This window comes from Lampetra planeri, chromosome 12, assembly GCF_965212315.1.
Source record: "Lampetra planeri chromosome 12, kcLamPlan1.2.h2, whole genome shotgun sequence".
NCBI lineage: Eukaryota > Metazoa > Chordata > Hyperoartia > Petromyzontiformes > Petromyzontidae > Lampetra > Lampetra planeri.
The window spans coordinates 556,443-584,028 of record NC_136118.1 but is presented as its reverse complement, the minus strand read 5'-3'; the positions used below and the strand labels follow the sequence as shown (position 1 = coordinate 584,028).

At 58.1% G+C, this 27,586-nt stretch overlaps 2 protein-coding genes across 4 annotated transcripts in view; one reads left to right on the top strand and one right to left on the bottom strand.

Annotated features, from left to right (window-relative positions):
• Positions 1-543: 543 nt before the first annotated feature.
• Positions 544-16,416, bottom strand: UVSSA (UV stimulated scaffold protein A). Its single transcript, XM_078599104.1, has 14 exons — positions 15,887-16,416; positions 15,172-15,300; positions 14,009-14,339; positions 12,754-12,874; positions 12,348-12,486; positions 12,082-12,224; positions 11,786-11,962; positions 11,353-11,462; positions 10,597-10,731; positions 9,406-9,493; positions 7,444-7,595; positions 6,929-7,043; positions 5,426-5,609; positions 544-1,268 (listed from the first exon to the last, which is right to left on the bottom strand). The coding sequence occupies exons 2-14, from the start codon at positions 15,279-15,281 to the stop codon at positions 1,175-1,177; spliced, it is 1,899 nt and encodes a 632-aa protein (XP_078455230.1). The 5' UTR covers positions 15,282-15,300; positions 15,887-16,416; the 3' UTR covers positions 544-1,174.
• Positions 16,417-23,184: 6,768 nt separating this feature from the next.
• The window catches only part of LOC144721471 (C-terminal-binding protein 1-like), a 48,659-nt gene continuing 44,257 nt past the window's right edge, over positions 23,185-27,586 (top strand). For 2 of the 3 annotated variants that reach the window (XR_013585915.1, XR_013585914.1), the window contains exon 1: positions 23,185-25,006. The gene's annotated coding sequence lies outside the window, so the exon portion shown is untranslated. The remainder of the gene's footprint in view (positions 25,007-27,586) is intronic. The other variant, XM_078599099.1, reaches the window with a different exon arrangement.

The window sequence follows — 27,586 nt, the reverse complement described above, 5'->3', positions numbered from 1 at the left end:
AGTGCTCGCTGAGCTGCATCGGCTTCCGGTTGCCGAACGAATACTGTACACTATAAGGTCGGACTCATTACGCACAAAGTGCTTGCCACAGATGAACCACAATACCTTGCTGACCTCAAGGGGCATAAACCATCACGCAAACTCCCGTCTCTTCACAGCAGCGGCTTTTGCCTCGCCATTGAACAAATACGGTTACTGCATCGCGCACATTCGGATGCGCTTCAGCGGCGGCCTGGAACGCTCTTTATTCCGATATTAGGAAGCCACTGGAGCTATGCACTTTTAAATCGTCTAGATTGAAAACCCAATTCTTTAGAACTGCTTTGTGTTTCATTTGTTGTCCTTCCCCGCACCTCCGATGAGCACGGTTGGCTATATATGGTGCGAAAGAAGTTCAACATACATAGCTGGTCTGATCCCGAGACATGCAACACCTCGTCTGGGGGGGGGGGGTCTACGGTGTCATGTGACTCGTGCAGCGCTCGACTTGAGAGTCCACAGGGGAGTGCGACCGCACACCGAGCCACGCACATGTTGACAGAGTCCGGTATAAATATTTATTACAAACATTGCATTGATGCGGGACAGCAACGGGTGCACTCTGGGTCATGCTGGCGCTGCTTCCAACGGCGTGAGTGGTCGTGGTGGTGGTGGTGGCGGATGTCTTGGTTGCTGTGGCACTGATGGAGGTGGTTGCAGTGGTGGTTTTGGCTCTGCGGTGGTGGTGCTCGTGGCTGCGGCAATCGTGGTGATGGTGTTGGTGGTAGGGGAGCGGTGGCTCGGTGATTAGCGCGCTGCGCTACAAACCCGGCGACCCGATTTCGATTTCTGCTCACGGCCAACACCAGTGACCATTATCTGAACCGGTTCTGGGGCTCGCCTAGCTCGACTCAGCTTCAAATGAGTACCTGGTGCGGTGTGTAAAAACATTGCCACGAGAGAGACAACGGCGGTCGGGCGTGGTGCTGGCCATCCACCCCCTCGTGTGCCGTGCCGGCCTTCATAGGTGCTCGCTAACAGCACTTGCCCCAACAGTCTGTTGACGCTATACGTGAGATCTCTGTCTTTGGTGGTGGTGGGGATTATGATGGTCGCAGCTGAAGGAGCCACGTGCTCAGCACCCGCACCCAGCCAGACAACGCCACCCCCCCCCCCCCACCTCGTTCACCGCCACTCAGGTGAGCGCGTAGGTGAACTGGTTGGTGAACCTCTCGTGCTTTCCCCGGTCCAGCTTCGACATCGCAGCTGAGACTCGCTTCACCGAGGCTCTGGGGAGACACGGGATAAGGGGCGGGGTAGGCAGGGGAGGGGACGCGGGGGGGGCGGCGTGAGACGGCGCAGAGGGGGGGGGATCTGGTGGTGGTTCCGCTGGTTGGTAGTGCTGATGCCAGCGCTGCTGCCCGTGTCGGTAGAGCTGATGCCGCTGGCGGTGGTGGCGCTGGTTCGGTTAATCGTGTTGCTCCAAGTGTGCGGGGGATGATGCTGGCAGTTTGCGTGGTCATGCTTATGTGCTGATGGTGGTGATGGTAGTGTGGGTGGTATTGGTCGGGGCGATGGTAGTTCACGTGGTAGTATGGGCAGTTGGTGCTGGCGGTGCCGGCGGTACTGGTAGTGGTGATGGTAGTTCACGTGGTAGTGCGTGCGGTTGTTGCAGTGGTCACGGCGCGAGAGAGGCGCGGCGTGTCGCGCGGTAATTATTCCCCGCCGAGCGTCAAGGTCGTGCGAAATTACAATAGCCCGGGGCAGAGACAATTGAACAGAACTGCGGGCAACAGATAGGGAAGACGTAAGATGTGATTTTTTTTCAAGGACAGAAATGGTCACATTGAGAGGCGCGCAAGCAAAAAAAAGCCAAAAAGGGATCGATAGTCCGAATCCGCACAGCTCACGGCGCCGCTGATAAAAACCTGCGGAGGCTCCACCCGGGGCCTCGCAGAGTCGAGCGGCGAGGTCTCCGCTCCCCTGCGCGCCGCATCGATTCACGATTCACCCCCCCCCCCCCGCTCGTCTTTGTCTTTCCCAAGCGAAGAGCTGGGAGAGTAGGCAGGGTGAGCGGGAGATTCGGAGCAACCCATCTCCGTGTTGGCAGTCGAGACTCCGCACAGTCCAGACCCAGCTCCCCATTTCCCGCACGTCCCGCCCCTTCCCACTCTTCCTCGCGTCCCTCTTTCCAGCTCCCTCAATTCCCCCTCCGGTTTTTCCCTTCACGTCTCTCTCCTCCAACTCTCCCTCCCCTTCTCTCCCTTCCTCCGCCTTCCCAGACGATTCCCTCCGTGCCCCCCTCCCGCCGCTCCTCCCCACCTCCCCGCCGTTCCTCGTCCACCGCTAGCTCCTCCGTCGTTGCGCCGAGCGCGGGCTTCCCGAGCGGACGACGAGGATGGCGACGACGGCGTGGATGGGGTGGCCCCCACAGTAAAATTCCGTGGAGGGGGTCTGGACACCCCCCCCCCCCCGCTCCACCTCCCTATCCCACCCCAATCCCCCCACGCTCGCCCTTCCTTCCCCGCGCCGCGGCTCCACGAGGCCGCTCCCCCCGCTCGCCGCCGCCTCCATCTGATAAGGGTAATGACAGCCGCGGCCGGTTCAATACGCGCCAAGGGCCACTGCCTCGCCGATCAATGTTGGCCCCGCGCGGGGCATACGAGATTGGCCCCGCTGCCGCCGCCGCCGCTGCCCTCGGCCTCGGGCCCTCGCCGGGACGCGGGGCCCCGTCGCCGCGGGCCGCCCTTGGCTCCGTCCCCGCGCGTCCGCGCGTCGCGGGCATCCGCAGACACCCCCCCGCCCGCCTCACCACAAAACGCTGCGCCCCGCCCCCAATCCCTCCCTACCTGCGGAAGTGGACCCCGGCCAGAGTGGCCCAGCATTGAGAGCAACGCAGCTCGAGCGTGCGGAGCCTGCTGCCGGCAAGCGGCCCCTCCGTGACGCGGGGGCCTCGTGGAAGGGGCCGAGGCCCCGCGTCCGCCGGGGCCGTCGAGTTCGCGGCGAGCGACTCGCGGCAGCGACGGACCACGTGACGTGGGAAATGTGCGGCGCTCATCCGGCGGTTCCCGCTCGGGATCTGTGTCCGCGCTGTCAGACCGCGAGCGTGACGCTTCGGTCGTGAGGAACGCAAACAAACGAAACGTCCCATCGTGGCGCTCGTGTCGCCGCTGTGACGCCGTCATCGCACGTTTACACGTTGATACGCGGAGAGCCTGACCGCGATTCTAAAGGCTGTTCCAGGAACCACCGAAATTCGCAGGACACAGTGGCCCGGGTGTCCGTCCAAGAGAGGATTTAGATTCGTGTCGCGTCATCCGGCCGGGTGCTGGCTGCGACGACGAGGTTCTGGTGGCACCAATGTCATTGACCACGATGACCCCTGGACTTGACCTTAAGCGACGCCATCAATAACGTAGCAAGGTTGGCATGAGCCCTGTGCAAGAAGTGAATTGAGGGGGGCCCACCCCCTTTTAAATTTCCCTCCCTCCTTCTAGCCCGGCACTGGGGCCCCACCGGCCCCGGAGGCACCGGTGCAGTTGCACAGCCTGCGCACTCGGCAGCTTCGTCCCCCCGGTGACCGGCGATGCGAGAACGTCGCTGCCCTCACCGCCGCCTCATCCCCGACGCTCCCGTCGGCAGGGAGACGCAGACCGCAGGTTCGCAGACATCGCCCAGCTCTTTGGCTCCAATGTCAGTTGGGACGTTCCGGCTCCCGTTGGGTGGGTCTCCCTGATTGGAGTCGCCTGCACCCCCCCCCCCTCTCAGCTATGGCCCCCTACCTACAAGGATCCCCTTGACCGAATCCCCTTTGCGCCTCGCTGGCACAGCACCACGACCGCGCTCCCCCTCCCGTAGCAGATTCGGTGGTGTGCGCCGCGGTGATTGACGGTGGGGAGTAGGGGGGGGGGGTGTTGAGCTCGCGCTCTCCCTGCTCCCCCCCACCGGGGGTTTGTTTAGAAATCGTTGGCCACGGCAGGGGGCAGGGGGCAGGATGCCGTAAGCGAGCGGGAACGCGCGGGAACAACGCGGACAAGAGGAGCATGCCGTCGGTGCCACCACGCGGACAGCAAGCGCCCCCGTGGGTGGCGGTGCTGGTGGTGCATGGTGGTGGTGAGTGGTGGTGGTGGTGCGTGGTACTGGTGGTGGTGCGTGGTGGTGGTGGTGCGTGGTGGTGCATGGTGGTGGTGCATGGTGGTGGTACATGGTGGTGCGTGGTGGTGCATGGTGGTGGTGCATGGTGGTGGTGCATGGTGGTGGTGCGTGGTGGTGCATGGTGGTGGTGCATGGTGGTGTTGCATGGTGGTTTCATGGTGAGGCGTGGTGGTGGTGGTGCGTGGTGGTGGTTTCATGGTGGTGGTGCGTGGTGGGGAGCGGTAACACAGTGGTTAGTTCGTTCCGCCACCAACCCGGTGTGATCCGAGTTCGATTCCTGCTCACGACCAAAAAGAGTGGCGAATATTTGAAACGGTCGTGCGCCTCGCATAGGTTGACTCAGCCCCAAATGAGGACTTGGTGCGGTGTGCAAACATCAGCACTGGGGAGGCGAAAGCCGGCCTGGCGTAGTTTTGGCCACCCACCCCCTCGCGCAGCGGCCTTAGTAGGTGATACTTGCTAACGAACACCACTTGCCCCGATAGCCTGTTAACAGCTACCCAGGGGGTCTTTCTCTTTGTACAAGGGTGGTGTATACAGGTGGTGCTGTACAGCCGATGTAAAGATGTCGCGAGTGCTGTGTCTGCTTGGTTGAGTCGTATACACCGGTGGCATTTGTACATTATTGTATGTGTTTGTTTATTTGTGTTATATGTTATCATATGTCACTGTGTGTTATTGGGTGACCATGCCCATGAGGACGCCCTCCCTCCCAGGGGGATGCATCGATGCGTCCGTCATGACGACATACCTAGGTGCCTGCGCGGTGTCGGACGGATCGAGTGTCCGTGTACGGACATGGGGAGCGTGGGACATGGTAGTGTCTTTGTGTTCTCAATGCGCTACGAACCCAGTGACCCGAGTTTGATTCCTGTTCATGGCCAACATCTGTGATGATTATCTGAACCGGTCCTGAGCCTCCTGGTGCGGTGTGTGAGCATCGCCACTAGGGAGGTAAAGGAGGCCAGACGTGGTGCTGGCCACCCACCCCCTTGAGCGCCGTGCCGGCCTTCGTAGGTGCTCGCTAACAACACTTGCCCCAACATTCTGTTAGGCTAAACGGGGAACTTTGTCTTTGGTGATGTGGTGGTGGTGGGTGTGTTGATGACGTGGTGGTGTGTGTGGTGACGTGGTGGTGTGTGTGGTGACGTGGTGGTGTGTGTGGTGACGTGGTGGTGTTGTGGTGGTGTGTGTTTGGTGGTGTATGTGGTGACGTGGTGGTGGGGTGAGTGTGGTGGTGACGCAATGGTGTTAGTGGTGGTGTGTGTGTGTGTAATGTGGAGACACGGACCTGTTGAACACCTTCCTCTCCAGGCGACTGCGCGCCGTGTTGTTGAGCTGCTTGACGTCCGTCAGGTTTGGATATTTCTTGCCCTTGCCCTTTCCCTTGCCCTTGCCCCTCTCGGGTCGCGACGAGCCCAGTTCCAGTCCCGTGGCCGCCTCGATGTCTCTCATCAGCTCCGCGTCCCTCCACCCTGCGCCACGTTCACACCCAGGGGTGCAGGGGGTGGGTTGGGGGGAGGGAAGAGAGGCGGGGGCTGCGTGATTGCGTGCAAACGGGCGCCTCCACGTGCACATTTTCACTTATTAGCACCGCGCTAGCGTCGACAGCACCACGGCACCCCCCCATCCACCCTCCTCTCAACCCCACGCCCCCCCCCCCACCACCCCCCCCCCACCACCCCCCCACCACTTCACACGCACCCCCGCACCACTTCACACGCACCCACACCCGACACAGCGGGCGTACGGCTCGGCCAAATTGATAACAAAACAGAAATAAAATAATAAGAGAGAACCCGAAATGAAATTTCCTGTGGGCCAACGGAGGCGCGGGGGCCGCGCGGGGCGGCGACCCCCACGTCCCGCTTTAAATTGCCCGTAAAGCGGGGGGCATTAGGAGCGGTTTTGCTGAAAACACATTGGGAGTTACGGGAGCCAGAGTTCTAACGATCGCACGATTTCTCACTAACGCCTCTCTAAACGCGCGGAGATCCGTGAACACGGCACGCCCGCCCCCTCGCCCGCCTGCCCGCCGCCCCTCCCCGTCCCTCCCCCTCCCGAACCGTAATTACGCGAGCCTGGACTGGGGACTCCGTCGTTGCCGCCGCCGCCGCTAACAGGCCCGGGGATTTTTGTGCTGATCGATCTCCACAAAAGCCGACACGACTTAACCCCTTTGCGCGCCCTCAGTGGGGTCCCACGGAGCGCTGCGACCGACGCCTGGCAGTAGCGAAATCGGCGAAGTCTTGCGCCAAACAGCAAAACGTGCAAAATGAGAAATGTAAAAAAGAACGCGCGGGCGGGGGAACGAAACGTTTCGGTGGGCGACCCGGCGCAGCGCCGTCCTGCGGCCCAGACGGCGCTCCTGGGGGCGATGAGGGCCGAGGGGACACGCGGGCGCGGGACGGCAGCGCCGGCCGTGAGACAGTTAAAGAGGATTGGGCGAAGGAGCAATCCCCCTTCTCATTACCGGCCGCGCAAAGCCCCGGCTTTCACACCGCCAGGAAATCAATACCCACCCGCCCGGATTCATTTCACAACCGAGTGGGCAGTTAGCGCGTCCAAACGGGGATGGGACGCCAGCCACCCCCACCCCTCGCGCCGCTCAGCCGCCCGCAACGCGGCGGTGCTGCCCCCTGGTGCCGCCCCCAGATGCCGACGGCAAATGGAACGATCGGGCGGTCGCGGCGTCGAGCGCTCGGATGCCGTGAGGCGCGCTCCGCGAGTGAGCGTCCGGGGCTTCATTCTGTCTGCGTCGGTGACCTGGAAAGCATCTCGGCCCGGCACGTACCTGGCCGCTCGGCCTCTTCCCGCTGCCTCCGTTCCCGCTCCAGCCGCGCCGCGTCCTCAGCACTCGCCGGGACACCCTGCTCGTCGCGCGGAACGATCTTCCCGTGGAACGGGCACTGGGGAGGCGGGGGGGGGGATACGAGTATTTATTTGTAGCCAAGTCACCCTTGCGTAAGGGGCAAATTATGTTTTGTGCATCTCCTGGTCAAATACAGGATACTGACAGGATGGGGGGAGGCATGTGAAGAGTCATGGTGGGGGTGGGGGGCCCGCGCCCGCGGGGAGGACTCCGAACACGACACACAAACGTTACTTCTTTTGTCAATACACACCCAGACTGCTATTTGACACGGACTGTGAATAAGAAGTCCATCTGACCACAGTGACCTGGCACCCAGGCTGGCGCAAGGGTGCTGGCAACGACGTCGCATTTGAATGAATGCAGCGTACGGCCATCACGGAGCGTGCACGCTGCATGCTTCATCACGGTTGGGGCGGGGGGGTCGAGGGGGGCACCTTATGTCGGTCAGCCCGCTCGCACAGCCGCCCGTCAGGTAGCGGAGCGCGGCACGTGCGGGGGGCAGCGGCTCTGCTGGTGCCAGGGCCTCCAGGCGCCAGCCCACGGGACGGCCCAGGCCTTGCTTCCTGGGGAGACTCGGGCTCCAGGCCTGGTGATCGTGCCCAGCACGGGAGAAGCATTAGCAGAGCCACACGCCACTCTCCGTCACCACAATGCCACTCAATTTTGTTATCTTCTGTTATTTCATCACAATTTGTGCCTTCGGCATCATGAGACGAACTTACCATTCGGATCTCTCACAGCCGTGCGATTCTTCCTATTAGAGATTCTTCCTATTAGCGATTCTTCCTATTAGAGATTCTTCCTATTAGCGATTCTTCCTATTAGAGATTCTTCCTATTAGCGATTCTTCCTATTAGAGATTCTTCCTATTAGCGATTCTTCCTATTAGAGATTCTTCCTATTAGCGATTCTTCCTATTAGAGAGCGGCTCGCGGAAGCTGATATCGCAGAGCTACCTCCGAGATCCCTTCCAATGACCCCGGCTCCATGCAGCAGAGCACAGCCGGGCACGACACGACTTTTCTATAAAATGCACTGAGCAGATCGCACAGCCCGTGCCGTTCTCACACCCCCCCAACACCAGCCCGGCCGTGGAAACGGCGGCCGTGCAGCTCCACCACCGCCCCACTGCCTCGTTACGGTGCCGTGCGTGGAGCTGCCTCCGCCTCGCTCGCTCGTCACCGCCCGTTGACGCGAGGCGCCTAACGGCCGCCGCCCGATCAATGCGGCGCACTAATGCCCGTCGATAAGCACCGATCTGGGCGCTGCGCAATCTGCGGGCATTTGACGAAGAGCGGGATCCGTAAAGCTTAACCGTCCGTTTTATTTGCTATGGAAATGCAGCCGCTTGAAAAGTACAGTGCCCAAGAAACGATGGCGGTGACAGCGACTGTGCCGAGTGCCAGCGAAACCCAGACCCCCGTGTTGCTCCAGCAGCAATCGGGGCTCTGCCAAGACCCGACTTGGTGGTGGTGGCGGTAGTGTTACTTGGGTGGATATCTTGTTGTGGTGGTGTCATGTGCTGGTGTGTGTGTGTGGCACGTGGTGGTGGTGGTAGCGGTGCTACTTGGTGGGTGGAGGTGTTGTTGTGCAGTGGTGGTGGTTGACGTAGCCAAGTGGTGATTTCACCAAACTTTGGAGTCAGCACTGTCTCCAGGTCATGGTAGCGTCAGCTGATGGTGTTACGTGGTGGTCGTAGTAATAATAATTAATTATCCTGCAGAGCCACACTGAGGAACAGGACTCTTTTTCAGGAGGGTCCTACTACTGCTACATTGGGTTTTTATTTTAAGATGTTTTGAGCCAATTAATGGTGAGATGTGTTGAATATATACGTGGGAGGAAATCGGAGCACTCGAAGAAAACAACACACATAAGGAGGCAACGCTCTATGGAAACAGATGTTAGTCCACTTGCTGTCCTGGCTTCTCCTGGCGAGCCAGGGTATAGCACCTCCTCGACATCCACAGGGAGTTTCACAACATCTGTGCAATCCACCAACCCTCGCTGCCTCCACAGTGCTGGATCAGAGCTGCCACGTGCAGCGTAGCCACCACTGCCACATAGTGGTGATATCACATGGTGGTGTCATATGGCATTGGTGCTGGAGTCACATGGTGGTGATGGTTGAGTCACGTGGTGGTGGAGGTGGTGGAGTCACATGAGAGTGGTGGTGGTGGTGTTGTCATGTGTTGGTGGAGGTGGAGTCACGTAATAATGGGGGTGGAGTCACGTGATGGTGGGGGTGGCGTCACGTGGTGGTGGTGAAGTTACGTGGTGGTGATGGTGGTGAAGTCACGTGGTGGTCGTGGTGGAGTAACGTGGTGGTGGTGGTGGAGTCACGTAGTGGTGGTGGAGTCACGAGGTGGTGTGGTTGTATGGGTCTCCGCACTCACCGTACTCTGCGCGCCGGTGCTCTGGGATGTGTGGTTCATAGCCATCCTTCTCCGGAACCTCCTCAAACTCTGAGTCAGACTCCTCTATCTGTCAAATCCCGACAAACGAGAGTGTGGAGGTCAGCGGTGATGAACCCAATGTTGCCCTTCCTCCCTCTCTCTTCATCACTACCAAATCAGCCGGCAGGCCGCATGCAGGCCGCGGCCGACACGGGGCCCTCTGCTTCCAAATGACCCACAACGAACATCTACGCATCGCAGCGACACATTAACGTGTTACTGCAAGCATCTTGGCCGTGGCGATCAAGCAAATTTGAAACATTGTGCGTCCAATGTCAAACCACGACACCACGTAATCATCATCATCGTTGTGGTGTTTGCAAGAGGGAAGCTGGCAGCAGCCAGTGCGGTGGAGGAGAGCCCCTCGTTATATTTCGCGTGGTCAGTCGACGACGGTGTGCGGATCTTCATGTGTGGCCTACCAAAGGTTATCGTCCATGGGCAAAAGAAGACTTAGAGGTGGGAAATACCGAGTGTCAACTCCGGTTTTCCCTACACGTATTTTGCTCCTCTAAATTGCCACGTGATAAGCCACTTCCTTGAGTTAACATTTGTGTTAGCCCGGCCGCTTCTGTAAAATAGCTATATAGCTCAGTGGGCCTTACCTAGTAATATAAAAAATATTTAGTTTAGTAGTTCTGTGTATGGCCAATAAAAGTGGACGATGTGACTACATGCTTATTAATGAGGTTGTTTGCATCATCAGTTGGTACCAACAATTCAAATATTGGGCCTGGGCCCATGGACTCGGATTTTAGAGGCCAATTTGCCTTGGAAAAGGAGAAATGTTCTTCACCCCTGATCCCAACCCTAAAGCCACGTCCATTCTACGGACACCACCAGGTGCGGCACTGCCACCTGCTGGTTCCCAGTGGCCGGACGTGGCGGCTGCGCGATAGCGGGGCCGCGAGGGCCGCGAGGGCCGCGAGGGCCGCGAGGGCCGCGAGGGCCGCGAGGGCCGCGAGGGCCGCGAGGGCCGCGAGGGCCGCGAGGGCCGCGAGGGCCGCGAGGGCCGCGAGGGCCGCGAGGGCCGCGAGGGCCGCGAGGGCCGCGAGGGCCACGAGGCCGTGGGGGCTGTTAGGGCCGCGAGGCCGTGGGGGCTGCGAGGTCGTGGGGGCCGTGCGGTCGTACCGGCGAATGCTGTGCCCGGCTCGCTCGGTAGTGGATGTTCATCTCCTCGTGTTTCTTCACGGTGGCCTCCAGTGCCATCTTGATGTCTATGGCCCGCTTGAGGGAAGCGTCGTTCATGCCGGCCCGGGTGAAGGCCTTAGGTACACCGCGCCACCGTGGTCACCATGACGCTCGGCCCTTGCACCGTGGTACACTGTGCCAATAGTATGCGTGTCGACCTACGTGCATGCGTGTGCATCATGCCTGTGGCCTTAAAGTGCACACAGCCTGACACAAGCGCCATGGTGACATCACCGCCACTTAGTGGCGAATGGTGGTTGTTGTTGTGCACGTGCGTGCGTGGTGGGATGGATAAGCGTGTGCGAGTGGTCATGTAGTGGTTAGCCCGCTCACTCTCAACCCACTCAACATCAATTCCGAATATCTTAATTGGTCCTGGACCTGCTCGAGGTCAATTCAGCCTTAAATGAGTACCTGCTATAGCGTGTAAGCATCACCACTCGGGAGACAAAGGCAGCCAGGCGTTGTACTGGTCACGGTGGCATAGGTGTTTGCTAGCAGCCTTTGCCACAACAGCTTGTTTAGGCTAGATGGGGGACTTTATTTTGTCTGTGGGCACCACGATGGTGAGATGTTAACTACCTCGCCTCGTATGTAGGAGCATTTAGAATCTACATCACACGTTTAAAGAGTATTTGAACGCTATAAATTTCCACATGACGAGCCACTTTGTTGAAGAAAGAAAAAAATGTGAACCTGCAGCCAGGCCTGCACGCGGGGCAGGTGCCGCGTCTGGATGAGGCCAAGCTGGTCGCGCAGAGTCGTGAGCACCGCACTGTTGTCCTCATCCTCCTGCACGACCACCACTGGGAGGACAAAGCAAGCCTCGTGTCACCAACACCACCACCACCACCAATCACAACCAGCATCAACGCCAGCATCACCACGACAATCAACAACGTCAGCAGCTGCACAACCACCCCCACCAGCGCCCCCACCTCCACCATCACCTCCACAACTGCCTGCGCCAGCACCATCACCCCCACCATCACCTCCACAACCACCTCCACTAGCAACATCACCAGCACCACCACCTCCACGTCTACCCCGACAAGCACCATCACCACCACCATCACAACCACCCAACCAGCGGCAGCAGCAGGTCGGTGCCCATGCCTGAGCTGAGCACCTGGAGGGATCTCGAGCGTGAGGCTGTAGCTGTGGGAGATCAGACCGTGGTCCCTCATGAACGTGTGCCCCTGCTCCTCCTTGCCCGAACCTCCTCCTGCGGCCTCTCCTCCCTCACCGCTGTCTTCATCGTCATCATCGTCGTCCTCATCCTCATCGTCCTCGTCTGGATCACTCACTGACCACAAAGCACACGGAGCTCTTAACACCAACGCCACCCCTGACCACCCTTTCCCTGGGAGCCTCCGACAGCCAGCTCACCTCCCTGGGTGACCACGACCCCAGAGCCCCACTCACACAAGGGAGGAGGAGCGGAAGCATCATCCGTGCCGCAGCCTGGTTGCTGGTGACTCCGTGGAGTGCCCGAGGAGCCCTCTTCGTCGCGGGCTGCCGCGCTGGCACCGCCGAGGCTCGGGTTCCATTGGAGATGATCTCCGTTGCTGAAACGAAAAGGGCAAATTTTTACGGCACTCGTTTCAAGAGGGCGACTCCACGCGTCGCTCCCGCGTGTGGCCGAGTACCCCCCCCCCAACTCTGCCCGCGAGGCCGTGTGTGAATCTCACTTGAGGGCAGCTGGGGATCCACCGCCCCCCGCCGAGCCGGCGTCGCTGGTAAAGACGTCAAACTCCCCCAGGGAGGGTAGCAGCAGCTGGAAACAGGACTCGGCCTGCGTGAGGCAGTCCTGCAGCTCGCCGACCGTCTCTGCACACGCAACACGGGCAGGCCGCAGACTCGCGTTAATCGCAAGCCCAGCACCAGCTCAAGCACATGTACATCACAGCCACGACTCACCACACACCGCCATGTCCTCAACTACCGGCCCACTGCGGCATCACCGCCATCGTGATATGGCCTCAAACACTGGCACAGCATCGGCCAAACTACCCGCAAGGAACCACATCAACCACCCACACACCATAGTCCCCGTCACCCACTCCGACGTAAACCCCCAGATTACAGATGCCTCACCCTCCATCTCGGCGGCCGCCTTGCGCGCCTTCTCCTTGTTCAGGGTATCCTGCCGCCTCTGCTGCTCGGCCTCCCTCTGCCTCTGGGCCAGCGAGCGCGCCTGCACGTCCTGGAAGTCGACCTGTGGGGGGGGAGCGTGAAGGCAAGGAGAATTTGCGTCGGCGGGGCCAGACGGCGGCCGTCACCACGACCACGCCACGAGCAGGCCGGTAACATAGTGGTCGCCACGAAGATTTTGGAGGCCCTGGTGCAAAATGCCTGATGAGGCCCCCCTCTGCCTTTTCTGAGGCCTCCTGGGATCCAAGGTCCGGAAAAAACCGTCCCAAATTCCACCCCCCCATCAACCCCTCTGTGACCATGGGTGGCCCCATCTCATTGTCCACACTGTACATAGAATGAAACCAGAATACTTTTGTTGAAGGTGTCGTGAACTATGAACAGTAATTAATGTGAAATGTGGGAGTAAAATCATTCAAAAGCGAAGCGCTTCAATAAAATATAGAATCGCTGCCAACGTGCGCAATGTTAACCCAAACGTGCACACATGTGCGTGCGTACATGTGTGTACGACTAATATGCATTTGTGCCTGTGTCATGGCAAGCGGTTGTGCATGTGTGTGTATGTGTCAGTGGTGTATGATCTTCCACGGAGCTCATGGTCCACCCTAAACCAAATCCACTGCAAAAACCATGGCAGTAGAAGCGGATACCTGATGCACAAATGGGAAACTCTCCAGTGTACAACGTACGACACAATTCCTGATCCACGAATACAAAGGAGACATTGCAGCGATACACTCTGCTGCTCCTGACGCGGTTATCTGGCTTGACCACCTGAATGTGAAACTGGAGTTGCCCTGCGTCTACATCAGCAGCTATACCAAAGAAGAAGTGGTGTGGGACAAACCAGTGGTGGTTCCGAGAAGTTTTCTAAATCAGGACGGTAAGGGTCTTGAGTCGCTATAACTCCTTGCCTCTACAACTCCATTCTCGTGATGGCAGGTGCCGGTGCCGCTGCCAATCAAACGCAGTAAAATCCAATAACATGTTTGAGTTGCTTATTTTTGAGCTGGGTTAATTGTTGCACATTTCTTTGATAGGGGGAAAGGGGGGGTTCAGTGTAAAATGCCCAGGGATGCTCAGCACAACAAACGTGATTGCATTATTGTTATCATTCTTGCATCCATGCTATTGCCCCATTTGCCATTGCCCCATTTGCCACGCCCATCATCCAGCCGTGCCCCCAACTCCCCACCTTCCGGGCGTGCTTCAGGAAGTGGTATCCCAGCGCCAGCTTGCGGTAGTCCTGCCCGTAGCGCTCGTGCCAGGCATGCACCGTGCGCAGTGCCAGGCCGCGCAGGCGGTGCGCCGCGGCCGACGGCGGCGGCAGCGGCCGCTCGGGGTCCGTCTCGGCCGTGAGCTCGAGCACCAGCTGCAAGTCGGAGAGCAGCGCCAGGCGAAAGGCGTGCGAACGCGAGAAGAGCTCGTCTGCCACGAGCAGCGCCGCCAGACGCACCTCCGAGTGCTCCTGCCTCAGCTGCGTGAGCAGCAGCTGGTAGGCGTGCTGGACGTACGCATCCGACTGCCTGCAGGCCACGGGCACGGCACGGGAGGTTCGGTTATACTGTACCCATTTTCCACCGGCACATCCGAGCTGAGATGAGGCTGCGCTGGTGAAACCTCGCGGTATGGGTGGTTTTCCACCGGCTATTTTGTTGTGCTGAGCCGGAATTGAACCTCGCCACGCTGGCTTTCCGAGACATTTAAATCTGACTCGGGGCTAAAGATGCACTCAGCGTGTGTGACATCGGCAGCTCGACTTCTACAGTGGAAAAACAACTTAGTGCCTCCTGAGCTACGCTGGGCTGGCTCGGTATGGCCCCTGGCGCGGCTCGGTCGCACAGTGGAAAACAGGTGTTGCTGCGGACACAAGGCTGTCTCAAAGTGTTCCCACAGCAATCAGGACTGGCAATCTCAACATGAAGCACCTGAAGCACAAGGCGGCAGTAGAAAACGTTGATGGCTCTACTAAACTGACGATTCCTAACGAGGTGAACACCAATGTATGCAGTTTTATCATTGTCCTCCTGCTATGTTGAGTTGGCAGCCGAAAACAAGGCCGTGTGCTTACACATGCAGTGTGGCGGTGTCACGTGACTCGCAAGGCACGATGGGTATCCTGTTCCTATTGTTACAAACGCACCATTCTATCTAGAAATCACCCTCTGCGTCTATTCTGTTGTTTTACTCTGGTTGCGAGTTGCTTGCTGGTGAGCTGCTGCCCGGCTGGTGTAAAGTGTGACGGTGTCTTGATGACTAGGGTGTTGTCACAGCAATGTCTGTCGTTTGTCGGTGTGCTGTGGGGAGTTGAGACGCGATCTGGCGTGTCGGCGTGCCGGTGTGCCTGGAAGGCCCCACTTGCAGATCTTCTTGAGCTCCTTCATCCCGGCTGGATCGAGGCGCTCTCCTCCGGCCGTGGTGAGCTCCTCCAGCAGCTGAGAGAGGCGCTCACACGCGGCCAGCTCCATGTCTGTCCCGCGTCCTCGCCTGCTCAGAATCACCACAATGCGAGCATGATGGTACAAAGCCACTGCTGGATGAGGGCCTCCCCACGATCCGCACGGCATGAGGAACTGCTGACGTTACGCTGATCGGTGTACATTTCTCAAGGCGGGGGGCATAGAAGTGCAGTGCAACTGATTCCACGGCACTGCCCTCTGCTGGCCACAACCTACCCGCGCAGCCTATAGCACCTGGCCGTGTATGGCGAGTGAGCACCAAGCCTTAGTCTGCTGGGCTCCTGGGATCTGACGAAATCGGGCGATGTCCGAGCGATTTGGCCATGAACGATGACTCAAATGACCGGCATGATCACCAATCCGTGTGCGGTCATCAACAAAGCCAGCTGTGGAAAACGTCAAACATGACAGCCCGGTCACTCTCCGATTGGTGAGACCAGGGGGGGGGGCTATTCCATCGCCCCCCGCTCCCCACCTACCAGCACGAACGTATCCCCACTGGGTACCCCCTGAGCCTACGGTGGTCACCAGCCCGTGGTATCTGTGCGATAGGCGAGAAGACCCCCCCACTCCTCTCCAGTATAAAAGCGCAGCGCGCCAGAACCTCGGCTCACCCGGTGATGTTTCTCGCAGGGAGGGCCCCTTAAGGGATGCAGACGGCGACCGCTTGGAGATGCGGCCCGGTAAGAGCCGCGCTCCCTGCCCGCGGTGCCCGTGGCCGTCTCCGGGTCCGTCTTCCGTCCGCGGGACGCGTCCTGCTACCCCCCCCCACGGCCCCGCCGGGTGCCCATCCTCCTGCCGCTGTCACGACTCCGTCACGGTGACCTGGAAGCAGTTTCGCTCCGCCTGCAGGACGAGGCTCGGGCCCCTAGAGGGCACGAGAGCGCGGCGCTGGCCAACTCGCGAGGCCGTGAAAATCGAGATGCGAATCTCAGGAGTCGCCAGATGTCGCCAGAGCCTCTGTAGTCAAACGTGTGGCGGAGATCCAGCCAGCCCTCCTAGCTTGGCCAGTCCTCCTCCTTTAGGACACTGGTGGTTTAACCATCAACAGCATCAGAACATCAACAGGCCGATGCGCACATCTCCTTCATAAATGGAAAATTAAAGATCCCAGCCAAGTACTCTTAGGTTTTTTCGGTAAAGTCGCGTAGGGGAAAATAAATAATAAACTAAAAATAATAGAATAAATAATATAAATAAAATAATAGAAGAAATAATAGAAATAAAGTAATTATTTATTCTATTATGTAGCTTTTAATATTTATTTATTTTCCCCTACGTGACTTTACCGAAAAAACCTAAGAGTATGAATCTTTGCAGTCACGAAAGCTTCAAATCTACCCCAGCCACAGTGCGACTATTGCCATTGCAAGCCACGATAGCAGTCAGTGGCCCGCGGGTCACTGGCTGCCTCTTGTGGCCTTTAGTGCGGCCCCCGACAATACACAATGTGAAAACACTCCATCGTGCTGTCAAACCCCAATGGTTGCAAATGTGTGTCGGCCCTCACGCTGATGTCTTACACTGGTCAACAAAAAAAAACATTTTTTTCTGGCCTGGACTTTTGCAGCTGTTTCAGACTAATTTCAGGGTGCTGATTCCAAATCTGCTCTATCACATCTCATTTTTAAATCCTTTATATTAAGTTCACTTGCTTGCTTGCTTGCGCGCTTACGACCGTGCAAATCTTTCGGTCGTTTTTTAACCCACTTCCCGTGATCCAATCGAGCTGACATTTTGCACACAGACTCGTTGTGCGTGACAATTTATTTTCGAAAAAAAAAATTCCTAAATTTTACACTTTTTAGGAAAAAAGAAATTATATTTAATTACCAATTGCTTAATGGTGGCAGGCAATCATCTGACCGATAGGTGGCAGCCATCTCAAGCCAGAGGACGAGAGGACTCTAGCCGCCACGCATATAAAGGATTTATAGTGAAAAACTTTGTTTTTACGGGTTAATTTTTGTATGCTATCGGCATACCCCCTTTTCATTGATTTTACCCGAAATTAACTCTGTCACTTATGATTGCAAGTTGTTGCGAGTCAGTGACTGCTTTAGTGTTAAAATATGGTGCTGTATTTTTAGGATAGTGTTTATAATATCATTTTATGTAGATATCCACATTTATTTAATTTTTTCTTCTGCAGTTTTTATTGAAAATGTAATATTTGATATCTCAAAAACCTGATGTGATAGATAAAAACTGATGCCAGATTTGGAATCAGAACCCCAAAATTACATTACAACCGTTGGAATACCTTATGCCAGAAAAAGTGTGTTGACCAGTGTTATCTGCGAAAGTGGCCCCCCTCTGAAAATGAGTGCGGAACACTGCATGATAGGATGCGCTCCTTCAACGAAGGGATAGAAAAACTACACGAACTCTCGCCTGAAGCGCTTTCGACGTGGCTAGCAGACCTCGACACTGGCATTTAGCTACTTAAAATATTACCATACGCAAAAATATTGCTTCAAAACCAGTGTGTCAACGTCCTAGGTGAGCGGCGGTATTGTGGGAATTATAGGGCAGGAGAGAACCTCGCTGTTGGCAAGCTCGGGCACACGAACTCTCCGTGCTGTTCAGTGGCCAATCCAGCCTCCACCTCCCACCTACTCCCCTCTCCATCGGTCGCGGATGCGCAGGATGGCAGACGGCCGTCAACCCAGGGCCCTCTCAACGCCCTCGGTCGTGCACGCCGCTGTTGGGTCGTCAGAAGTGTGGCCGCGAAGATCGAGCCAGCCTGACAGTGTGAACGCTGTGGAGTGAACAAGGCTCAGAAGCCCTGCACCAGAGGCAGCTCCCCAAGTATTGCCCACAGTCAACCGATTCAAGGTCCCCAACACAACACCCCTGCACTTCAGGTTGCCAGTTCAAATCATAGTTTAGGGTGGACTTGGACCAGGGGTCCAAAATAACAAGAACCATTTTTTTTTAATTCGGTAAAAAAAACTCAATACTTCATAGAGCCGCGATGCATGTGAATACGAGACGGGTTCCTTAATAAATAACGTCGTGGCGCAATTCTTAAAGAGCCGCATGCTGGTCCGAAGCTGTAGTTTGCTGACCCCTGACTTAGACCATCATGCATCTGGGTTCAATAGTTACCTCATATGGACCTCGCCATATGAACCTCGCCATACGAATGTGTAATTTTCACCACTTGTTCTGGAGGAGAAACAGGACGTGAATATCGTCTCGATGCTGGTAAAAAAAAAAGACCCTACGACTTGGAACTGATAGAGGATCCGAAATACACACCTGGAATCGCTCCTACATCTGCATAAAGCCTTCATCCCTAGCGTAGGTCAATTCCACACTATGATTTTATACAAGTGGGTTTAATATATATAAAATATATAAACATTGACTTGGGATAGTGCACGAGTCGGCAATCAAAATAACAAGAGACCTCTTTTTCGATTTCGGTAAAAATAATCTATATTTGACAGCCGCAATGCATGTGAATACGAGATGGTGGTCCTTGATAGATAACGTCACGAATGAGTCGTTAAAGAGCTACCGCATGCGGCTCCAGAGCCACAGGTTGCCGACCCCTCGGAGAGTGCAAGGTAACCCAAGCCGCATGTGGTTAATGCAGATTGGATGCCTTGAGAAAGGTATCTATTTGGTGTTTGAACATCTTAACACCTATACTCTTTGGTTCTTTCGGTAAAGTCACGTAGGTATAAAATAAAATAAATCACAAATTGTGATTTATTTTAAAAATAAATCACAAATTGTGATTTATTTTATACCGACGTGACTTTACCGAAAGAACCAAAGAGTATGGATCCCTGCTGTCACGAAAACTTCAAATCTAGATCTTAACACCTGTTTTATTGCTAGACATAATAAAACCTACTATTTTTCACCATTCTTGATCCTAAGAAAAAGTTCCCATAGATATCAACAAATACAATTTGCGTCCCTGCAGCACCAGAGGAAGGTAATGGGCAAGGGGGATGCAGGAGGGTCCGAGCTCACAGCGCTGTGCCAGGCCGTCCCTGGCACAGCGCTCGTTTAATATCGTTGTCAGAACGCCGCATACATTTTTTTAAAAGTACAATGCCTGTTAGTAATTAATTATTCCCTGACGTTGTTTTATAAAAGGAGAGAGTCGTCGCCAATTTCAAGTTGTATGCATTCGGCCACAACTCCCTGACAAAGTGATATAATCGTGGTCATAATTAGTGATAATTCGTAAAATGAATCCTAATTTTATCAGCTTTAACTTTTAGCCACATTTTTTTTACATGTTGGTGTGAAGGAACACCCCATCAAGGTTCATACTGTACGTGTTGGCTTTCGACTTTTTTCCTTTTGAGCCACGAAGGGCCCTTGAGGGCCACAATGGGCCCAAGAAACAGGGCCCCGGGGCGTTACTCCAAAATTCCTCGGTGCCCCATTCTACCCTCTGGGGTCCTTTGTAAGAGCCAAATGCCATCAGACATCAGGGCCCTTCACAAACAGCAGTGAGCAGTTTTACAGATACGTGATTGTCATTACCGGCATGGTAGATTCTAGATTTTTCAAATGTTCTCTGCCATGGGTGCGTGATGGGTGCGTGATTGGTGACTGATTGCACCGCCGCCATGAATCAGCGCCGCTGCCCACACAGCGCGGAAGGCATCGAATTCCATCCCAACTCGATCCGGCATCGGGAAACCACAAGGGCAGCACCCAGGGGACCAGGTGGTGAGGGCACCCGGCCTCGGGCCAAGTGGGGTACAATCAGGGAGCTTGCTGCGTTGGGGTTCCGCGGCGGCAGAGCCTGGGGCAGCCTCAAGTCCGGGGAATAACTCACGTGCAGTGACCTGTGACTTTGCAATCAGAGAGGTAATTCTCAGCTCCACAACACCAACCAATGCATTTAAACTGTTTGCAGTTTGAATTTTATTAAAACCACAAGCGTAACAAGATATTGACAGTACTTTTGTAAACTGTACAGCGCATCCGTGTGTTGAGTGGTGCATCTGTTGAGTGGTGGCGAATTGGGGAAACCTTCATCCAGAAGTTGATTGACGATGGCTGATTAGTGTGCACACACCATATAGTACACGCCAAGTCGGTGTGTGCATCGTGCCCACGGGAGCAATGAACCCTCGACCTCAAGCGTAACTCGAGCCCTGGTTTCGGTCGGACCAAATCACGACTTGATTCAGAGTTGGTTACCCCCGCGGCCTCGCGTTCAGACGTGGACGCCACCGCGGGGACACCACCACCACCGCGGGGACGCCACCACCACCACCGCGGGGACGCCACCACCACCACCGCGGGGACGCCACCACCACCACCGCGGGGACACCACCACCACCGCGGGGACACCACCACCGCGGGGACACCACCACCGCGGGGACGCCACCACGGAGACGGCCGCAGCCCCGCGGCGAGGTTGGGAGGCCTCGCGGCCCGTGCAAGGACCCCGGAGCCCGACCTGCGCCCATCCACGGCCAGGGGCCGCCGACCATTTCGTGGCGCCACCCGTGATGTGAACGCCCGAGGGCGTTGGAGCCATTTTAAGGGGTCCGGGCCCATGACGGCGCCTCCTTCCCTCGCGGGAGGGCCAGGATGGGCCCTGCGGCCCGCACGGAGTGGCGAGTGCCGTGGGGAGAAGGGCTGCTGAGCGTTCACAATCCCCTACGAATGCCGCCGCCCTCAGGTTGGATGTCGTGCTTCCCTGCCCCGCCATGTTCCGCTCAGCGCTCGTCTCCTGCTAACAACCACCTCGACAACATCAGCAGCAGCATCCACGACGACATCGTCGTGGTGCTCGCCGCGGGTCCGACGGCCGCGTCCCGCATCTCCCCGTCCCAACTCCCCGGCTCCCCACCCACACGCCCCACCACCGCCGCCGTCGCCAGCCGCGGCAACTTTTTAGTTTCCGTTCCGCGGCGGCAATGGCGGTGGCGGCGGACGCGCGCAACAAGATGGATACAGGCGGGGGAGGGGCGCCGGGGGATGGGGGAGGGGCGCCGGGGGATGGGGGCGGGGAGGTGGGGGGGGAATGGAAAAGTGGGGGGAAGGGGAAAGAGGGGGGAGAGGGCGGGGAGGGGGTAGCGGGGAGAGGGTAACGGGGGGGAGTGGGTAGCGGGGGGGGGAGGGGGGTAGCGGGGGGGGGAGGGGGGTAGCGGGGGGGGGGAGGGGGGTAGCGGGGGGGGGGAGGGGGTAGCGGGGGGGGGGGTAGCGGGGGGGGGTAACGGGGGGGAGTGGGTAGCGGGGGGGGGGAGTGGGTAGCGGGGGGGGGGAGGGGGGTAGCGGGGGGGGGAGGGGGTAGCGGGGGGGGGGTAGCGGGGGGGGGTAGCGGGGGGGGAGGGGGTAGCGGGGGGGGGGGGTAGCGGGGGGGGGAGTGGGTAGCGGGGGGGGGAGGGGGTAGCGGGGGGGGGAGGGGGTAGCGGGGGGGGAGTGGGTAGCGGGGGGGGAGTGGGTAGCGGGGGGGGGAGGGGGGTAGCGGGGGGGGGGAGGGGGTAGCGGGGGGGGAGTGGGTAGCGGGGGGGGGAGGGGGTAGCGGGGGGGGGAGTGGGTAGCGGGGGGGGGGAGGGGGTAGCGGGGGGGGAGTGGGTAGCGGGGGGGGAGTGGGTAGCGGGGGGGGGAGGGGGGTAGCGGGGGGGGGAGGGGGTAGCGGGGGGGGGAGTGGGTAGCGGGGGGGGGGAGGGGGGTAGCGGGGGGGGGGAGTGGGTAGCGGGGGGGGGGAGGGGGGTAGCGGGGGGGGGAGGGGGTAGCGGGGGGGGAGGGGGTAGCGGGGGGGGAGAAAGTTACTTTGTTCCTCCTCGGGCCTCGTGCGGGCACGGAGGAAGCAGCGTGCTCGTGGTGTGTGGCTCTCTGTGTGTGTCTGTCTGCGTGTCTGGCTGTGTGTCTGTGTGTGTCTGTCTGTCGACTCCAGCCTCAAACGAGGTGCGTCAACATCGCCACTGTGTTGAGCGCACGCCGCGTGGTTGCTGGCCACCCCACCCCCTTGTGTGCCGTGTCAGCCTTCATAGGTGCTCGCTAACAGCAATTGCCCCAACAGTCTAAGGCTATACGGTGGCGCGGCGGTTAGCGCGCTGCGCTCCGAACCCTAAAGTTCGATTCCCGCTCACGGTCCAACACCAGTGACTATTGTCTGAACCGGTCTTGGGCCTCCCCCTAGATCGACCCAGTCTCAAATTAGTGCCTGGTGTGTAAAAATATCGTCAGTGGGGAGACAAAGGCGGCCGGGCGTGGTGCTGGCCACCCACCCCGTCGTGTGCCGTTCCAGGTTTCATCGCTACTCACTAACAGCACTGTTAAGGCGATGCTTGGGATCTTTGTGTGTCAGTGGGTCTTTTCGTCCACAGTTATGCCCTTCATTTCTCTAAGCTTGCGAAACGTCGTTAACCCCTCTCATAGAACATCTGCACCGATTTGAAGCATTCCGGCTTACCCGTCTACGATCCATCCTGGGTTTAACCAGGTCCTGACAGATCTGGACACCAATCCCATCAGCGAGCCCCTCCAGCCGGCGAAGCTGCATTGTTTGAGTCATGTAGCCCGCATGCTACATGGCTGAGTCATGCAGCCCGCATGCCCAGCCACCGCATGCCCAAGCAGCTTCTGTTTGGCCGGATAGAGGGGGCTAAATGGGAGCTAAGTAGACTTTGGTACCCGTGGAGTCAAGATTGGCCTCTGTGGAGGAGGCTTGTGAAGGACGCTGCTGCTGCTACTGGACAATTGGAGGCAGTCGCCCTCCAGCAACAACGGAGGGCAGAAGAGCGACGCTCACAACAACGAGCGGAGCGCCGGGCAGATAAATCTAAGCAAGTTGGCACAGTGGGGAGCACAGGTGGTGCATCTGACAGTCATTTCAGTGAATCAACCCATGGCACCTGGGTCTGTTCCGTGACCTGTCAGCGAGCCTTTGATACTTCACGTCCACCTAGCCTGGCACAAGCGCCGGGGTGTTGGCATCTCCACTTCGTGTCGAATGTCGGTTGTTGTGTGTTCCCAGGTGCCAGTCCGTTTGTGTATCCGGGTGCCAGTGCGTGTGTGTACCCGTGTGCAAGTGTGTGTGTATCTGGGTGCCAGTGCGTGTTTCAGGATGCCAGTGTGTGTGTGTGTATCTGGGTGCCAGTGTGTGTGTGTATCAGGGTGCCAGTGTGTGTGTGTGTCAGGGTGCCAGTGTGTGTGTATCTGGGTGCCAGTGTGTGTGTGTATCAGGGTGCCAGTGTGTGTGTGTGTATCAGGGTGCCAGTGTGTGTGTCAGGGTGCCAGTGTGTGTGTCAGGGTGCCAGTGTGTGTGTCAGGGTGCCAGTGTGTGTGTGTGTGTCAGGGTGCCAGTAGGTGTGTATCAGGGTGCCAGTGTGTGTGTATCAGGGTGCCAGTGTGTGTGTATCAGGGTGCCAGTGTGTGTGTGTGTGTGTCAGGGTACCAGTGTGTGTGTGTGTATCAGGGTGCCAGTGTGTGTGTGTGTGTCAGGGTGCCAGTGTGTGTGTGTGTCAGGGTGCCAGTGTGTGTGTGTCAGGGTGCCAGTGTGTGTGTGTGTGTCAGGGTGCCAGTGTGTGTGTGTGTCAGGGTGCCAGTGTGTGTGTGTGTGTGTCAGGGTGCCAGTGTGTGTGTGTGTATCTGGGTGCCAGTGTATGTGTGTGTCAGGATGCCAGTGTGTGTGTATCTGGGTGCCAGTGTGTGTGTGTGTATCAGGGTGCCAGTGTGTGTGTGTGTATCAGGGTGCCAGTGTGTGTGTGTGTGTCAGGGTGCCAGTGTGTGTGTCACGGTGCCAGTGTGTGTGTGTGTCAGGGTGCCAGTATGTGTGTATCAGGGTGCCAGTGTGTGTGTATCAGGGTGCCAGTGTGTGTGTGTGTGTGTCAGGGTACCAGTGTGTGTGTGTGTATCAGGGTGCCAGTGTGTGTGTGTGTCAGGGTGCCAGTGTGTGTGTGTGTGTCAGGGTGCCAGTGTGTGTGTGTGTGTGTCAGGGTGCCCGTGTGTGTGTGTGTGTGTCAGGGTGCCAGTGTGTATGTGTGTGTCAGGGTGCCAGTGTGTGTGTGTGTGTCAGGGTGCCAGTGTGTGTGTGTGTCAGGGTGCCAGTGTGTGTGTGTGTCAGGGTGCCAGTGTGTGTCTGTGTGTGTCAGGGTGCCAGTGTGTATGTGTGTGTCAGGGTGCCAGTGTGTGTGTGTGTCAGGGTGCCAGTGTGTGTGTGTGTCAGGGTGCCAGTGTGTGTGTGTGTGTATCAGGGTGCCAGTGTGTGTGTGTCAGGGTGCCAGTGTGTGTGTGTCAGGGTGCCAGTGTGTGTGTGTGTATCAGGGTGCCAGTGTGTGTGTCAGGGTGCCAGTGTGTGTGTATCAGGGTGCCAGTGTGTGTGTGTGTGTCAGGGTGCCAGTGTGTGTGTGTCAGGGTGCCAGTGTGTGTGTGTCAGGGTGCCAGTGTGTGTCTGTGTGTATCAGGGTGCCAGTGTGTGTGTGTGCGCGCGCCCCTCCGCCCGCACTGTACCCCCCTCACCAGGCGCCGCTCCCACGCGCGGCCCGGATTCGCTCCCGGCGGCACAGCCGATTCCTCTTCCTCCATCTCCTCCTCCTCATCTCCTCCTCCTCCATCCTCCTCATCATCCTCCATCATCTCCTCCTCGTCGACGTCTTCTGCTTCTGCCTCCCTCATCACCTCATCACTCACCGCGTCTAAATCACCGCCGCCGTCGTCGTCGTCACCTTCGTCGCCCAATCGGCCCGGACGCGGCGCATGGGGGAGAGGATTTGGCCTCGCGTCTCAGCCATTGCGTGAGGGTGAGTGGAGTGGTGGTGGTGAGGACGTGGTGGTGGTGAGGACGTGGTGAGTGGTGAGGAGTTGCCCGTGGTCGCTGTGGGGGGGGCGGAGCGAGCTCGGTCCCATTGTGCGCGGCCGTCTTTGAATGGAGGCGGTGAGGCGCCAGCTACTGTACACGGGGACGCGGGAATAACAGGACGACGGGGACAGGGGGGCGTGCGGGTCGGAGGGACAAGGAGACGCGGGTTAGTAGGGAGACACGGGTACAGCCGAGACACGGATACGTGAGACTTGGGGACACGGAGGAACGCGGACAGCGGGACATAGGGTGAGAGGGGCAAAGAGACACGGGGACTTGGGTCACGGGACGGGGGCCGGGGCGCGCACCGTCACACAGGCCACGGGGACACAGGCCACCGCAACAACAAAGCTGAGAAGAGCAGCAGCAAGATAGAGACCCCCGCGTCTTCTGTCCATGTTCCCCACCACATGTCCGTCTCCCTCGTGCCCCCCCCCCCGCCTAACCCTCCCCCCGCCTAACCCCCCCCCCCCCTAATGTGACCCCCGTGCCCCCCGCCCCTGCCGCTCTGTGCTCCTCGTGCCCCCCCCCCCCGTGTGCTCACCACCCGCGGGGGAGCCACGTGGCCGCGGGTGGTGCCCCCCCCCCTCCCCACGGTCCGCCCCCCCCCCACGGTCCGCCCGGCACAGCCAACAAACCGTGCTGTACGTCGCCGACGTGTCCAGCAGCTGGGGACAACCGGAGAGAGGGGAGAGATGGTAGCTACTGGGCAAGCAGGCAGCGAGATAGATAAGTGGGTCACTCGGGTAAGGGGGTATAAATGTAGGTCACTCGAGAACTATGCCAAGGTTCAGCCCTGCAAGTGCTTGCTCACTCGCCTGCTGGCGGATTGGCCTCCACTAGAGGGCGCCCTAGAGGCCTGTCCATCTGAACTCTTTCCCATGCTGGCCAGACGGCTTGGAAGTGATGAAAGCACCCATACTTTACCCCACCACAACGCGACTTGCTGATCGACTAACTGATGATGAATCCATTTACGTTGCTGCTTGTACAGACTGCGTGGTGGGGGTCGGTGGTTCAAGACACTTGCCCCATTGTTTCAACTGGCATGCCACGTGAGTTGAACCGGCGACCTCTGGATTATAAGTCCAGTTATGCTAACCATTATACCTCGGCAGATCTAAAAGCACATAGTTGGTATGCAGGTCGGTAGGTAGGTAGCTATTTAGGCAGGCAGCTTGGATAAACTGGTAGAAGCGTACGTACTGTTGGCAGGTAGGTATATAGGTGGAAGGGTGGCACAATGGTTAGAGCGCTGGGCTCTGACCCCGGAGACCTGAGTTTGATTCTCGGCCGCAACTATTCGTAACGAGTGCAATTTGAACCACTCTTCCCCTTCACGAACCCGCACTGACCAGCGTGATGAAATACGGTCAAACAACCCACCATGTTCCGACACGGTATAATGGAGGCCTTCATCCAGCAGTGGATTGACAAAGGGCTCCTCATTATTGTTGTGCGTAGATACGTTTACTGTATGTGTAACCAGGTGGAGTTTCCATTTACGCATCAAATCTCTCGCGAGGGAGACCTGGGCCTGACGGCTGCACGCCGGGGGCCCAAGTTGAGGCAGCTCGACGGATTCCACCTCCGCCACTCGCGTCCCTGGCATAATGCCTCTGGCCGACCCGGCTCAGCCCGACCATACTTCACCGGATGTTGCTCTTAGCTCAGTGCCAGCTCTCCATGGAAACGCAGCTGCCTTGGCCGCCCCGGAGGCCCCTCCCGGCCTTGCTCCGTGTCGCCGGGAGGCAGGGCTGGGTTGGAAGGATGGGGGCGGGGAGACCCCGGTCTGAGGTAAAAATGGCAGTGAGCGCGAGGCTTTTGGAATTTGTACAAGGAGCGAGACATAGGAGTGCGGCGAGTGTGCGTGATGGCGCCAGGTGCCAGCGTCCGTGTCGCAGCCAGAACCCTGACGCGCGGCCGCTGCAATGGAGGCGGCGGTGGGGCGGCCTGCGTGGTGGTGCCATGGTGGGGCTGGACGTGGCTGTCCACGTCGGGGTGGGTGGCCCTTCCGTCTGACCCCGCTGACCCGGGGGGGGGGGGGGGGCGTTGCCAAAGCGACCTCTACGAAAGGAAGCGATGGCATGGCGTGACCTGAGAAGTTGACGCGTACAGTGGCGGTGTGGCGCGGCGTCTCATGTGTGGATGGGCGCTGGCTGGGAGATGAGCGATTGACGCAATCAATCAATCAGCATCTCACTTGATGGTGGAAACAATAATATGACCCGGTTCACCCTGTATACCTGCACTGATGGTGAAGTATGGTCAAGCAACTCCCATGATCAATACGGCGTGAGGAGGGCCTTCTTCCAGCAGTGGATTGACAACGCCCTCTCCGGTCGTTGACCCGTGTTGTGCTAGTCTGAACGAGCGGCGAGGAGGAAATCCCGGCTGCGGGATGCGCGCCTGCAGATGCGGTCTCAATGGCGCCCACGTTGGAGGCCGCGATGGTGGTGGTGGCGATTGTGGTGGGGATGGAGGCACGGGTGCCATGGCGAGATAAGACCCACGCCTCCAG

Bases quoted from the DNA above. Each gene is read 5' to 3' on its own strand.
- UVSSA (XM_078599104.1), bottom strand. From the start codon at position 15,281: ATGGAGCTGGCCGCGTGTGAGCGCCTCTCTCAGCTGCTGGAGGAGCTC. The intron at 11,463-11,785 runs GTGCTCAGCTCA...TTGTCCTCCCAG, and splicing joins CACGCTCGAGATCCCTCCAG to TGGTGGTCGTGCAGGAGGAT. The intron at 10,732-11,352 runs GTTCACATTTTT...GGTGTACCTAAG, and splicing joins GCGTGCAGGCCTGGCTGCAG to GCCTTCACCCGGGCCGGCAT.